The sequence below is a fragment of the Pelobates fuscus genome, chromosome 10 (genome assembly GCF_036172605.1).
Source record: "Pelobates fuscus isolate aPelFus1 chromosome 10, aPelFus1.pri, whole genome shotgun sequence".
Taxonomy (NCBI): Eukaryota; Metazoa; Chordata; class Amphibia; order Anura; family Pelobatidae; genus Pelobates; species Pelobates fuscus.
The window spans coordinates 88,384,873-88,401,042 of NC_086326.1; the positions used below are offsets into that span (position 1 = coordinate 88,384,873).

General features: G+C 37.1%; 1 protein-coding gene across 1 annotated transcript in view; it reads right to left on the reverse strand.

The window, feature by feature from the left end:
• Nucleotides 1–16,170, reverse strand: part of MICU1 (mitochondrial calcium uptake 1) — a 242,741-nt gene that overhangs the window by 191,137 nt on the left and 35,434 nt on the right. The window contains exon 3 of the mRNA XM_063434676.1: nt 4,451–4,628. Within this exon, the coding sequence (XP_063290746.1) occupies nt 4,451–4,628 (178 nt within the window). The remainder of the gene's footprint in view (nt 1–4,450; nt 4,629–16,170) is intronic.

Genomic DNA, 16,170 nt, shown 5'->3' on the forward strand with positions numbered 1-16,170 from the left:
CAAGCAGAAGGTAAGAAACTGCTGGGTGGCTACATTTTTAAAGTTTGTATGTGTGTAATGTGTGCATAGTGTGTGTATCTTGTATGGGTAGTGTGTATATCTGTATGTGTGTAGTGTGCATCTGTGTGTTTGTATGTGTGTGTATCTGTAGGTGTGTAATGTGTGCATCTGTGTCAGTGTCTAAAAGGTGTATTTGTGTCAGTGTGTATGTCTGTGTATCTGCAGGCGCAACAGTGTGTGCGTACATCTGTATGTATGTCATTATCTGCATGTGTGTCAGTGTTTGATACATATACTGCCACACATGCAGATACATAGACAAACAGATACAATCACTGACACATACAAATACACACAGATAGAAACACTGACACACATGCATTTAACACACACACAGTGTATAGGTAAGTGTATTGGCAGCAGTGCACACACACACACGCTACATCCCCAGCACATACACAGACACACTACATCCCCAGCACACACACACACACACATATTACATCCCCAGCACACACACACACACACATATTACATCCCCAGCACACACACACATACACATACTACTTTTTGGGCACTGAGTGGCAAACTAAATGGCTACTTAACACTATACTAGGAATGCATATTTGTATAGAGTTCCTTTAATATGACCGATTGACTGACTGATGAAGGACTTATAGGGAGCCAATGTGTTGGCCTCACAAACACATATTTAATAAATACGGTGGATAAGTAAACATATTAAAAATAATCTAAAGTGACAGTTTCCCTTTAATTATTTATTGTGTACTACATTTTCTATTAGTGAACAGTAACGGTTTTAATCATTTACATAATCTAATTAAATAAGCCAGAAAAATGTATTAATATAATCAAAACCATTCAAAATAAATCTCGTAGCACAGCAGGGCATTTCACAGAAGCTCATGATTAGAGGCGTGCTGCAAAAGCAATGTATTAACAGACAAATCATACTGAGATACACTCAATTGATTAATTAGTAAAGTCAGAAACTTAAAAAAAAAAAAAAGCAATCTTTAAATGTCTTGGCTTTTATAAAATAGCGCAAAACCTTATAAATGCTAATGAAATCCTTATGCTAAAACCGTTTCAACAGGATTTAAAAAAAACTTTTTAATGGGACTATCCCTAAAAACCTACTTTTCTATCCAGGTACCTAGAATTTCTATGTATGTCTGCATCAGACAACTCCACAGCAATAAACATTGGAGTAATGTAGCTTTAAACTACAGACATCATGCTTTTTTTTTACCAATAAATTAGCTGGTAGAAACATAAAAGAACTTTAAATAATGTTTAAGTTAAAGCATAAGGAAGCATAATGGAGCAACCAAAAAAAAAAAATGAATACAAATGACTAAAGCACTTTAGCTTGCTGAAGTGCTTTATGTGTGAAAAGTGTGTCCTCTTTTTAATTTTACCTAAAGTGCAGATTTAAAAAAAATGTCATTTATAAACCTAATTACATACCCCTGGCGGTTTTGTTACTTCCTGGTTTGTTTAGTTCAGAGGAGCTAAACTCAAGAGGCAGCAAGTGCACAGAGCACCTGCCTTGTAAAGACTTGACTGAGCTGCATTTGGAAGTTTGTTATTAAACAGCCACAGAAAGTATTGGCTGGGAAAAAAAGGACATGATTTGCAGAGACTACAGACTGCAGCATTTGAAAGCTGTTTTTAGAAATATCCAAAAGAAAAATGCAGCAATAAATGCATGGTTTCTTCATCGGAATATCTACAAATCGTTGAAAACAATATTACAAATTTAAAATATTCCATTGATGTGTTAAGTCACAAATTGCTATAGGACATCACTAGACAGGTGTCATTTTTGTACACAAAAAAAACCCCCTAACTATAAATAAAAGTATTTAACACCCCCCTCCCCCCAATTACATGAGAAATGAAGAACAGAACAGGCGGGGTACATGTGAGAAGTGTAAGATCACACAGCATTTCCAGTTTAGGGTCAGTTAAAAGGCATGGTATTTGCAGATTGCAATGTTAAAAGTATATCAACAGATAGAAACATATGTAAAAGAGTTACTCCAAGCATCATAACCACAGGAGTTTCTATGACAAAGGCCAACAGGTCTGAAACTCATTAGGAGTTTAGATTTTTCATCTTTTGTTTTCCACCCACCTGTGCTGTGGCATATGGCATGTTTAATAAACCTTTTACTTTTTTCATGGTGAGTGCTTATTTGGCATCTCTCTGGATATTTTTTCTGCTATGGGAGTCACAGCCAGGGGAGGTGTGGCTAGGACTGCATAAACAGAAACAAAAGTAAAATAAATACTAAATTTCAGAGAATAGAGCAGTGAAATTGCAGGGGCATAATTTATACACCAAAAGTGCTTTTTTAAGCTAAAGTTGGTTTGGTGGTTAGAGTATGCCTTTAAATTTGTATATATTCAGCATCTGTCATCAGCCAACCCCAACAATACTATTTTTCAATTTACACATAGCATGCTCCAGAATTGACTTTATTCGAATAGCTGAACAATATTTAGCACATATGATCTATGCCACTACTGAATGCAATGACTTCCTCGTTACCATTCATGTGCCTTTCTTTCCCCGTTTTTAAACCTCGTGCCCATTAACGAAGATTGAATGAGTCGACTTTATTGGACGCCAAGGATATTGACTTCACCAAAACCCCTGGCCCTGAGTTTCTCTTTAGGATATTAGAAAATATTTGGTGACATCCTCATGCTCAATCTGGCAAAAAGACTCAACTCTCTTTTGCAAGAAGGGGTTTTCCCTGGAGATAGTCTCACTGCCAATATCACACAAAGAGATTAAAGATCCCAGTATGTGTGCTAGCTACAGCCCCATCTCCTTCATAAATACAGTTTACTAAATTCTTGGACCCAAGCATTAGGCAGGTTTTTCCAAATCAAGAGGGCTTTTTACCAGGTAGAGAGGCGAAGGACAACACAATTCTTAAAATTGTGAAATTAAATTAGACAGCCTTTTCTTCTTTTGTCTACCGACGCAGAGAAGGCTTTTGCAGGTGGACTGTCCTACAACTAATTCTGCAGCATATGTTCCCAACATACATAACCGCAATAACATGCTCTACACTCTCCCCAATGCTCAGGTCATGGTGAATTGAGTGCTTTCCAATCCATTCAGAATTTCAAACGGAACATGCCAAGGTTGTATGTTGTCCCTCCTCTCTACAGCCTTTTCCGGTGGCGGTGATATTACATTATGGTATATCAGGCTTCTCATTTTAAGGATCACGATATAAGGTAGGTGCTTAAAAGGATAATCTTATCATCATGGTTAAGAACCTCCAAGAATTACAAAGTATGCATTCATGAATTTGGCCTATGGTCCAATTTTAAATTGAAGCCTGACAAGTCCAAAATCTTTAGCATTACCTTCACTGAGTCCCTATTGCCCCCTGTACTAGGACAGTTTTCCTTCACCTGGTGTAGTTAAATATTTTAGGTATCTGATTACTAGAGAACTTTTGTAAATCAAGAAAACTTTTTGCCCCATATGCATGTCCTACAGCCTACAGTCACACACATTTCTTGCAAACATACTAAATTACGCCCTGCCCTTCCAATTTTCACCTACAGGATTACGCAAGGGCCACTCCATTCCTGCAACAGTCTACCCTCTACCACCCATCATCAGACTCTGCAATGGTCTTCACAAGTTTAAGAAGTCCCTTTACAATCAAAAAAGTCTCTGGGTGATTTCCATTCCTTAAAGCAGTGTGCCCCTATCTCCACAATCCGCACTTTTTGACTCTACTGCCTCCTCTTGATTATAAAGCTCATTTGAACAGGATCCTCTATGACCTTGTTTCCAGTTAATGTTTGTGATAGTATGTCTCTTATTTGCTGTAATATCCCCAGATTAATAGAACAAAACACTGTAGAAGTTGCTGGAGCTATATAAATGCCAAGAGTAATAATAATAATATGGGAGTTTATCCATTATGCACAGAAGATGATTAAGGACAAAGGAGGTTCATAACACAAAACGTATTATCTACTTCCTATACATATATATTTTGCATATGTCCATCAGAAATACAAAGAGGAATGCTGGTAAGTTATTAAATGGCTAAAGAAAGATTCTGGTAACTACAGTGATGCTTAGAACTGCAGAGTGATTTGTGACAGGTACTGGGCTAGTAGCTCTAGACAGCATTTATGTTAATGGATGCTTCCAAAGAATGGCATTATTCAAAATTACATGATTTAAAAAAAAAAATATATATATATTAATAATATTAATAAATGGGGATTTCTGTTTGTTTGCATATTTGAGTTTGAATTTCTTTTGTCTATTAATTATTTTGAAAATAACCCCCCCCCCCCCCTCCCAAAATAAAAAAAATAAATAAAAAAAAAACCAACCCACAGTTCAGGCCATGCCAAAAAGGCCACATAGAAGCCACTATACCTTGCGATCTCTAAAGCCAGTTCGTGGCTTCTTCTTTTTTCCATCTGATTGTTGTTCTTCATCACTTGACTCCACAGCATGATCCTCAAGATCCCCCTCATCTTTCGTCTCCTTCTCCTTCTGACTAGGCTCCTCCCTAAAGTCGTGCTTTACTGAAGACTGCCCGTTTGCATAGGCTCTGTGTACAAAACAAAAAAATAAAAATGAAAAAAATATTTATGATAAACACATATATATTTTATATAACATTCTATCTTAAATAGAACCTTTGACATGAACAAGTTACATGTGTCATGAAAGCATCCCATAACTAGTGTCAGGGGTGACTCAAATTAATCTTTTTTTTTTTTTTAAGCATTTTTGTTATATTGCTTTGGCTTCCTGACACTCCTCTATGCCTGGCATCTTCTTAGAAAAAAATAAATAAATAATAACCTGAATAGTTTAATTAGGGTGATAACACGAGTTTATAAAGCCATATATTATTTTTATGAATAACAAAGCCAACATGTATTACAGAACGGATAATGGGTAAACAAAACTAAATTAAAAAGTTCAAGCAAATAAATTCAAATAATAGGAAACATAAGGGCACTGCTCAAACAAGCTTACCATCTAGAGCACACTCGATCTTAATCTGCTTGGACCTGATTTCATACATGGCATTAACACAGAGACTCATTCATCAATTTTAAAATTACATAAGTGGTCCATTTAATTGTAATGCGATATATAACAAAATTAAATCTCCATAACACTTTTGCCTCTATCCAATGTGAAAGAGTTATTCAAAGGACCACTAGAGTCACCCAGACCACTTCAACTCAATAAAATGGTCTGGGTAAAGCTGTCCTGTTATTTTAACCCTGCAAAGTAAAAATCACTGCCGTTTTGTAGAGCCGGCTATGTTTGCACACACCTCTAGTGGCTATCTTCCTAACAGCCATTAGAGATGCTTTCCCCACAACTGAAGAGAAACATTTGATTGGAGGAGAGTGGCGTTTTGCAGTGCATGCCCATTTCCAAACGCATGCTTCTCTAGGAGAAGCATTGGATTAGGCGATATTGCTAGTGACATCAGCTTGGATGCTGACATCAACGGCGGAGAAGCTGAAGGCTGCGGCTGAGAAGTCTCATCGCTGGAAACGAGGCAAGTAAACTTTAACCTAAATTTCACAGCGCACAAGAAATGGACAGTGTTCACGTCGCTATAAGAGAACAATTGTTATTTTCAGGACTTCGATTTAAAAAGAGGCACTATACAATTTATTGTAGGCAGTTGCCTGGGGTGTGTTGAATAAAATGTGCTTATTCCAACCTCTGGGGGCCCACTGAAATATCAAGGGAACTCTGTTATGGGTCCTGACCCAGGTTTTCACAGGCCACCGATCTAGAAGAAGAAGGGTATCATTTAATTATAAATCATGATTGTCTACAGAAATATAGACAGATATAGAGTAAATGGTTTTAACAGGGTTAAAAAGACTTAGGTAGTACAATATTTACTATATAACAGAGTGTACTGGACTAATGAATGAAGAAGAATTACATAGTAAATGGATATGTTTCCAAATAAATGTGGTTTCTGGAAAATTAATAATTCAAAGTAAGTGAAAATAAACATGTATATACCTATATATAAAAAAAATCCTAATATTCTCTAATGATAAAAATAGCTGAATGTAAATAGAAAAAAAAAATATCAAATATAGGCCTCGATTTAATATTTTTGGGTAAGCTTTTAAAATATATTTTTTTAAAATATAAAAATGAAAAAAAATATATCACATATACATGTGATTATTGCCTATATTTTCAAATGAGTAAAGGAATTAACACCCATTAATGATGTGGTCGTGTTGGCCAGGAAACAATGTAGAGGTTTATTTGTAGATACACAGACACATAGACACACACATCGATACACACGCACTGAGACACATATAGATACACATGGACACATTTTGACATACAAACAGATAGATACAGACGCACATACAGGTACACAGCTACACATACCAACAAATAGAAAGATACACACACACACAGATATATACACAAATAGACACAGTTTTAGCCACCCTCCTGTTTCCTACCTTTGGGTTGCAGGAAGGTGGCTTCCCTGGTGTCCATTTAGCTGACTGAGGCTGTTGGGAGTCAGAGGCTCTCCCAATCCCCTCTGCATTCTTCCCACGAGGTTCTGTGTTCTCTGGAAGGAAGTGACCGACCAGCACTTTCTCCCAGTGCTGACTATATCACAGGGGCCTGAAACCATTTTTGCCATTGGGTGGCCATAAGTGCATGGGCCACCCAATGGGCACCCTGAGCGTGCAGGCCCCGGTGCTCTTACCTCAATGGTTTTTTTTGTCCGATAATGGACGCTGGACATCCTCACTCTACATGAACACATCCAGTATAAGCTATTTCCCCATAGGAAAGCATTGATTCAATAACATCGGAGGAGGTGGAGCCAGACCCAGCTCCGAGGGACAACGGCGCTGGGATCAGGTAAGAATTATAAAGGGTTTTTTATTCACCTGGTAGGGGGAGGCAGATGGAGCTATAGTATCCGTAAATTTAGGCAAGATTGACTTTGCAAAACGTACTAATAGAGTAGGCCTATAAAGCAGAGGTCATCAACCTGGTCTCTAATGCCGACTAGTGGGAGATTCAGGCTTTCAGGTGGGCGGTGGTGGGTTCTACCTAAAATGCCCAGTGGGTCGAGATGTGCAGGCCGGCAGGGGAGATCCTTTCAGATCAGGGAAGATCCCATGCAGAGCCAGCCTTGCTGTGAGCCGTCTCTGGCCGGTGAGGAGATCAAACCTCTACCTCACTGGACAGTTGGCACTTAGTTCCAGCAGAGGGAGGTAAGGGCCTGGTAGGCTCGGTGTTCCTCCCGTGAGCAGGCTAGTCGATACAGTGCTGTGCTTGCGGGAGGACAGGCGAATCAGCATGCAGCCGGAGGAACTGCAAATTTAAAGTGCCACAACTGGACCACCAGGGCTTGACAAAGGTAAGAAGAAGGGAGGGGGAAACATTAAGCTGGATTTGAACATCTCACAAACCTACACACAACATAGACCCTACGCACCCCTCACACACATACACACAAAGCACCCGTCACACACACACACAAAATAGAAAAAAAAATCTATAAATTAAAGTACATTTCTAAAAAAAAAAAAAAAATTGCACTTGCGCTAAACAATCGATTTACTGCGGCACCCGTGGGCGTTAAGGAAATTTTACCATCAACAACATCATCAACAAGATACAAAAGCAGGCGGTAGGTATTAAAAGGTTGACTACCCCTGCTTTAGAGGCTTACATCATGCTTTATGCATTCAGGATGTGGCTGATGCTGGTACGCAATGAAGTGGTCTGGGTGCAATTGCCTTTTTGCAGACAGAACAATGTTTACTAGAATGGTTAAACAAGCCTCTAGTGGTTATCATACTGACAGCCACTAGAGTTGCTTCAGTCGCAAAGACTGAGAAATTGTAGATCACAGGAAAGCATTGGATTCCATGGTTGAAAAGAGGTATGGTTGCGCGTGCTGTTCTCAAAGTGCATACGCATTGGGTCCCCAATGCTCTTCTAAGAGGAATGAGTAGTATTGGATTTCACCAGCCATGGAGCAAGAAACACCTCCTCAATGAGTTTGAATGAGGCAGGGAAGTCAGCAACACTGATGGAGTCTCAGTGCTGAAAAAGGTAAGCATAAACCCTTTTAAAACATTTTTTATGCAAGCAGGGTTGAGGGTGCTGATTATAACTAGGGACACTGACACTATAGTGTTAGGAATACAGGGTTGTATCCCTAACAGTATAGCATTCCTTAACAAATTTGGTTAGCTTTGATGGGTCTGACAATGCTCTATAAATCTTTTTGTAAAGTGTAAACGAACAGAGTACAGTGGAGCAGATAAAATAAGTGTCATTCCCAGATAATTAGGTAAGTATGATAATGGCAGTCTGATTTCTGTATGGCTTGATAGGAAACGGGAAAGGGACAAAACAAAATTGGTCGAATGTCTTAGAACAAAATATACTGTATTCAAAAATGAAAACCATTTTGAAATAGGTTGTAGCACTTTAATAACAAAATCTGTGGAAATCCTTGGATAAAGCATCATGAAGAGAATCACTGCTCAGCGACACCATTTTTCCATCCTTCATTTCCATGTTTAAATCAATGTGAATTTAAATAAAATAGTTTCAGACCCTGCTTCATAGGGAGCTGTTCTGCATTCCTAGGTGGAACCAGTTGCTTTGTATTTAAGGATGAGAACCTATTCAGGACCACTGAAGTGGATCAGGTAAGAAAAAAGGCTTGCTTTATTCTATTACACTTGTTATAGGAAGACCACCAGGCTTCGAATATTGTGCATCCATCATTCTACAAACCATCTGTTGATGAAAAATGTAGGATACAACATAAAAGACATGTAAGATAGCCAACGCACTGCTTTACGGAATATTTGTATACGATCAAAAAATCGCTGTCAATATTTAGAGAATACTATTTTCATCTCACTGAGCTGCAGAAGCTTCTAAGGGTAATAACGATGGTGTTTGCAACTATAAGTAAACATTATAATTTTAAGGACTTGTTTCTTCTGAAGGGCATTTGGGTTTCTTCCCAATACTGGAGAGCAATTACAGTAAAACCTGTAGAATGAAATATGCTGGAAACAATTGCATGAGCAAGGAGGCATGAAAGGTTAAGTGACTTAGAGGAAAGTTGGCAGTAAGCTCTATAAAGTGGCTTTCCATGTCTTGTAGCCAGTGTTATGTTTAACTGTTCAGGTGCTTGACAACTTGGAGAGAATTGCAAATATTGAGAGGGTCTGCAAACATAGATATTAGGAGGACTATAAAGTAGGACAGCATGCATGAGGTGAGAAGTATTTGTTTCAGCTTGGTTGGTAATTCTTTTATATTTGGAATACGGACAATGTGCTGACTCCTTGCCGCATTCTATAAGAGCCAGAAGTGCTCTGCTATGTAAGCCATGAGTTGGTCCTGCATGGCAGGATTTAGCTCGGGAGAGCGAACAGAGCTTACCAATGTAAAAGACACCTAGCACAGCAAGTCATATGTTTTGGAGTATATTAAAGGGACACTAAGCACAAAAACATATTTATGAAGTGGTGCTGGTGTATAGATCACACTCCAGATGTCTCACTGCTCAGTTCTCTGCTGTTTTGGAGTTATATCACTTTGTTCATTAAGTCCTACCCACACCTCCCTTTCCTGTGTCTTAAACACTTGCCACTTCTCAGATGGCTAAAGAAGTGCTTCCTGGAGAAGTGCAGCTCTGATACTCAGGGTCTCCACACTTTGCATGGATACACTGAACTTTCCTCAGAGATACATTGACTTAATACATCTCTATTAAGAGATGCGGTTTGGCCAGGGTGGTGTTTGGCCCCGCCTCCTTGGTGAAGATCATCAGAATTGACAATCTCAGCCAATCCAATGCTTTTCTATAGGAACTTCTGATGATGTCAGCCAAGGAGGCAGATCAGGGGGTAGCCAGCACCAACTGAGTGAAATAAAGGTAACATTTTAATATATTATGGCGGCCCAGGTAAGGTTTTTAACACTATAACATCAGGAACACCAAAACTGCTTAATAAAGTTAAAGTTGTTTAACTGCTCAGGGAACAAGTAAAACTGTGTAGTAAGAGCAGAGTGAAAACTTGAAATTCTTAATTGCAGAGAACCGAGCAAAATGACTGCAGGGCAATGATTTATACTCAAAAACTACTTAATTGAACTAATGTTGCTTTGGAGCTTAGAGAGTGATGAGAAATGTTAGAAACATAAGTCAATCAGTTAAGTTTGTTTTTAGAAACACAAGATATGCAAAGTTATTTTGACAGCTGCAAGTTATTATATCTTTTTAAAAAAAAATTAAGTAAAACTTTCTCAGACCCTCAATGGATATGAAATGGCTGCAAGACAACTGTAGATAAACAACGTTCTTTATAGAAGAAAAAAAAAAAAAGTAATATCTTTTATCGATGGCATTTCTTAACAGCTCTTCAATACATCAAATCAGCAAAAATGTTTAGAGGGGAATCTTTCTTTCAAAGAGGTAGACAAAATAAGAAAACAAAACCTGAACATTGAGTTAGTAGCAAGAAGACTATAAAAGCTGAGCTGGTCTTAAAGCTCCTGACCTTTTAAGCTGACATTTATCTAAGTGGTCCAGGGAACAAGCTTTGACTGTAGAAAATGCCTGCAAGATCACAATAAAAATATCCACTTCTATTACAAAAATATACCATACAGTATTGCAGTGTGTTTATTTTATTTTACAGAAATATTTTATCTTTCAATTAAAACAGATAAATCCTCTAACTTCATATGACTTCGCTTTTGATCTGTTAACGAGCTAAGCCAAGTAAACACCTCTAGTGGAATCAGTGGGCAGGGGTTAAATATACCTGCATTCTAAGGAAAGATCTTGCCTTTTAATTGAGTCTTGCTGTGGATGAGATCTATTGGGCTTTTGTGCGTTTATCTGTAAATAGTATTTTGTTGCTTTAGTTTATGTGCCATTTACTTCTATGTTACCCTGTTTTGTATGCTTTGTTGGTTGTTTAAGTTATACAGACCAAAGTGATTATATTTTGTTTATTAAAGGGACACTACAGTCACAAGAATAACTACAGCTTAATTTAATGGTACTGGAGTCCATAGCATGTCTCTGCAGGCAGTGTTTACATTACTGCCTAGTAACACCTCTACTGGAAGTCACTCAAACAGCCACTAGAGGTGCTTTCTGTGTCAGTGCTACACAGTGTGCAGTAGTTACATTCAGCATCTCCACGATCTACGTGGAGACGCTGAACATTCCTTATAAAGATGTACCGCTGTGAGGAGATGCTAATTGGCATAGTTCAGCATTTTGCCGTGCATGTGCAATAACCTCCCAATGCTTTCCTATGGGAAAGCATAGGATTGGCTGAGATTATCAAGATAGAGCCAGCCATGGCAAAACCGACCCGCGTGGGAGAAAAGGCTCTGACAGTGGGCTGGGAACCTTAATAGTGGGTTTAAAACTATACAGTGTCAGGAATACATGTTTGTGTTCCTGCCATTATAGTGTTCCTTTAGTATTATTTTAATACAATAGCCTCCAGTTATTGACAAATTGATTTCAAGAATTGTGAAAAAATTCAGGTGATTCCTTAGCACTCTAAAGCCACCCGCTCAATTGGATATGCCATATTTATGAAGTTCACATGTCATGAGAGACTGGGAAGGCTGAGGTATAGGGTTTAAACTTTGTTAACGCTTTAAGCCAGGCATACTTGCCAATAGCCCATTAAGTCAATGCTGCAGCGCTAAAAAGGGGTTTAGGAACACCCACAGCCTCCTGGCTTAATAAACACTAGAAAGAGGTGTAGTGATTATAGTGCTAGGAATGTCCAATTACACCAAAGTAAAATGGGTCCACTGAAGCTAATGAAGATTGCTGAACACCTTCTATTTGACACTTCTACTGTTATTGTTGCTCACTGATATCACGGCAGACTAATGATGTCTATGTAAAAGTGCCCAAAGTAATACTGGTTGCCATACACAGTACAGCTTTTTGTAAACACATTACTCTATTTATGGTACAACTAGGGACTGCTCATGGTAAATATTGCTGGTTGTATAGATAACACTGTATAATGCAGGAATGACAGTGGGTAATGCTTAATATTAAAGGAACACCATAGCGTCAGAAATACAAATGTGTACTCCTTACCCAATAGTGTTAAAAACACTATTTACGTGGCTGCCCCACCCACCCTCCCCCTTAAAAAGGTAATACACTTACCTTTATTCCAGCCCTGCGCAGGTCCCAAGCTGCTGGCTCCTCCCCCGATCTGCCTCTATGGCTGAGATAATCAGAATTGCCGTTCTCAGCCAATTCCAATGATGTCAGACAAGGAGGCGATCGGGGGCAGAGCCACCCCAATAAGCATCTTCTCATAAAGTGAAGTAGAGAGAGAAGCTAATAGAGCCAAATCAGATACACTCGAAGGGTGGGGGATAACCCCAAATGTAAAGTAGAAGGACAAAAAAAATAGTGTATCTAGGGAATAATGTAAAATAAATGTACCTATGGATTTATCTAGAAATAAACAAGACAGACTATCCTACAAGGTAGACCTACTAAATAGAATGGAAATTAATATGAAAAATAAAATTTTATTAAATACGTAATATCAATGATAAAAAAAAACAATTTTTTTTTTAAGAATAAACACCAAATGTGAAACTATTAATAGGTCCTACAAGGACCCGTGATCAATCATAAAAATGGTCTAAGTATGAGAACAAAATATCTGCATAAATAGAGATGGTCAATGGATCCCTACATGGAAAATGCATGGTGTTAATTCTTAAAAAAAATTTGTTTTTTTTTATCATTGATATTACGTATTTAATAAAATGTTATTATTTTTCATATTAATTTCCATTCTATTTAGTAGTTCTACCTTGTAGGATAGTCTGTCTTGTTTATTTCTAGATAAATCCATAGGTACATTTATTTTACATTATTCCCTAGATACACTATTTTTTGTCCTTCTATCTTCTCATAAAGATTCATTGATTCAAAGATGCAGAATTTAGCACCTCCATGCAGATCGTGAAGATGCTGACTCAGGAAGCACCTCTAGTGGCCGTTTGAGTGACATAGCCACTGGAGGTGTTCCTAGGGAGTAATGTAAACACTGCATTTTCTCTAAATAGGCAATGTCTACATGAAAATGCCTGCAGGGACAGACTATAGACACCGTAACAACTACATGAGCTATAGCTGTTCTGATGACTATAGTGCCCCTTTAAGATTAATTTAAAACTAGTTACATTTTTCATTTTATGCAAGGTTATGGCTGCTCTGTCGTGATTTTTATTTATTGTTTTCAGGAATGTTTGACCTTTATTAGCATAAAAGGAATGTTTTGGTACATTTTGTGTTTTTATGAGACTCGGGAACAGAGTGAGATAACGTTTATAAAAATATAAAACACAAAGGCAAGGTTTAATAAATCAGCTTGGTAAAACAATTTTTGTCTTGCATTAAACAACTATAAAAAAAAAATTATTTAGTCTACGGTTTTAGAACAACAAGTTAATTCTAATAGAGCAACTCGTGTCAATGTTTTTTATCTTTTAATATTAGACACCAAATATAGTTAACCTATTTACTAAGAATAATATATAAATATGCCATTACTGAATGTAATAAAGAAAAAAAATGAAAAAATATTCAGTGAAGCAAAGAATAGACTAAGGTTATTGTAAGAATAAAAGATCATTCTTTAAGACTTGCACAGACTTTGGGGGCTATAGCAACAGCAGCTATAGCCATTTGCAATCAGTTTGAGAATCTGGCACATATTAGACCATGGGTGACCTCAGAAAGAAATATGTTCATTCAAATCAAAATTCTGCAACGTAATACTTCTGAAATAAAGTTCAGCTGAATGCTACCAGAAATAGACATTTCAGAAACAGCAGATCCAAATAAACCATTAAAAACAAAACTGACACTTTTTGACATGTAATAGTGCCTGTATATATTATTTTGCTCACGTATAAATAAAGTCATAAATAAACAGATTTTATAAAACCACACAGGTAAATAATACTAATATGTAACATGTTAAATCATTGGACATTGAAAGGGAAGGCTCAAATTACGTGTAATCTTGGGTGGGATAAGAAATGGTTCAGACCTCTTAAAGGAACACTAGTGTAGGAATCGGCGTTTAGGTTCCCGACCATCCTATCCATAGAGATTAAAGGTGATTTTACTCAGTTTTTCCCATTCCGTTCACGCTGCAGTTGGCCCCACCTCCGTCACGAAGGTCATCGATCCCAATGGAAAGCACTGGGAGGCTAATGTGCATGCGCGGCAAAAAGCCACACTGTGCCAATCAGCATCTCCTCATGGAGATGCATTTAATCAATGCATCTCTATGGGAAGCATTCAGCGTCAGAACATCAATGCTGCACACATAAATATAACTACTTTTAATGTAAGACTGCTCCTTTAACCAGTTATATAGGTGATATTCCTCTCTGCTCTTGCCGATGGATTCAGTACACGTCAGTGATTACATCAATTTGGAATAAAGAAGATTTTTTTTGTATATTGCAAATTAGGAACAAGTAATTTTGGCATTGAAAACTTATATTTTCTTCCATTTAATTTATTCAATAAAATTAAAAACAGAGTGCATTCCTTGCCAATTCAACATCAAAGTACTGTACTAATGTTAAACAATCATGTTAATGCAGTCCTGACAAAGGGACCATTATAGTTCAGATGAACGAACAAAAATAATTGTAATGTGGAAGAACAAGTGATGAAATGGATCAATATTTTATTTCTGAAGCATTTGACTTCTACTGGCAGCATTCACCCTGGCACACATCCATGAATGAATGGAAGAGAGAGTCTATGGAAAAGCAAAACTAGGACCAGCAACATGCAGAGCATGACAACTGTCGCAATTAAAGACCACTTCTACTGCTTCCTGAAAGGAACTCCAGGTTGGATTGGATTCATTCTTCTATCTTTAAAGGATTAAATTAAATAAAAAATGTAAAATAAAAAAAAATAAAAAAAATGTAAATTACAAAAATGCCAAATCCAAAGAGCAGGAAGGGCTCTTTAATTAGTTAGATTATAATCAGAAAACAAAGCTTGATTATCTTTGTAAATATAATGCGTGGCCATCACTGCAATCCACCAATCAAAACCTTCTCGACAGGAGAAATGATGCGGTATGATTGTACACTTGTGACGTTCAATCCCTATATACAATCATACCGCATAATATAGGATGTCAAGCGACTAAAAATATTTTAACCAAAGAAAAAAGGATCTCAGAGATACAAATAGATTTTATATTAGCATGTATAAATATTATTTTAAAAAACAATTATTTTTGGTTCCTTGATTCCTTTTATCTCCAAAAAAGAGGGAACGCTATGGGTACCAGGTTTGCCCCTAGCTATGCCAACCTATTCATGGCAGACTGGGAGTCTACAGCTATTTATGACGGAGACAATCTAAGGGCAAACCTGGTCTCATATTTTAGATATATCGATGATCTTTTTTTTTAAATTTGGGATGGACCCGAAGATAGTCTTATTTCTTTTATTAATGGTCTTAATAACAATGATAGAGGCATAATTTTAGCTCATGAATTCAGCAAAGTACAAATTATTTTTTTAGATTTAAATATATTTGTTAAAAATGGGCAGATACATACGAAAACCTTTTTTTAAAAAGTCTGTGTGAATACAGCAATTGATAGAAAAAGCTGTCACTATAAACCTTGGCTCGACAGTGCTCCAAAAAGCCAATGTTTATGTCTACGTAGAAACTGTACCGAATTAGACGATTTTAATGAACAAGCAGATATCTTAAAAGATAAATTTATTGAAAAAAATTACTCAGAGAGCAATTTATTAGAAAATATTAATGCGATCAAACATAAAAATAGGGATGAACTTTTAATATATAAAACAAAAACCAATAATGAATCTATATCCCTTCCTATAACTTTTAATCATAATAATAAAAGTAGTGAAATTAAAAAGATCAAAAAACACTGGCATATTTTAAAACATGACGATAAACTTAATAAAATTATCCCCGAAAAGCCAAATAGTTTTTAGAGGAGCTCCTAATTTTA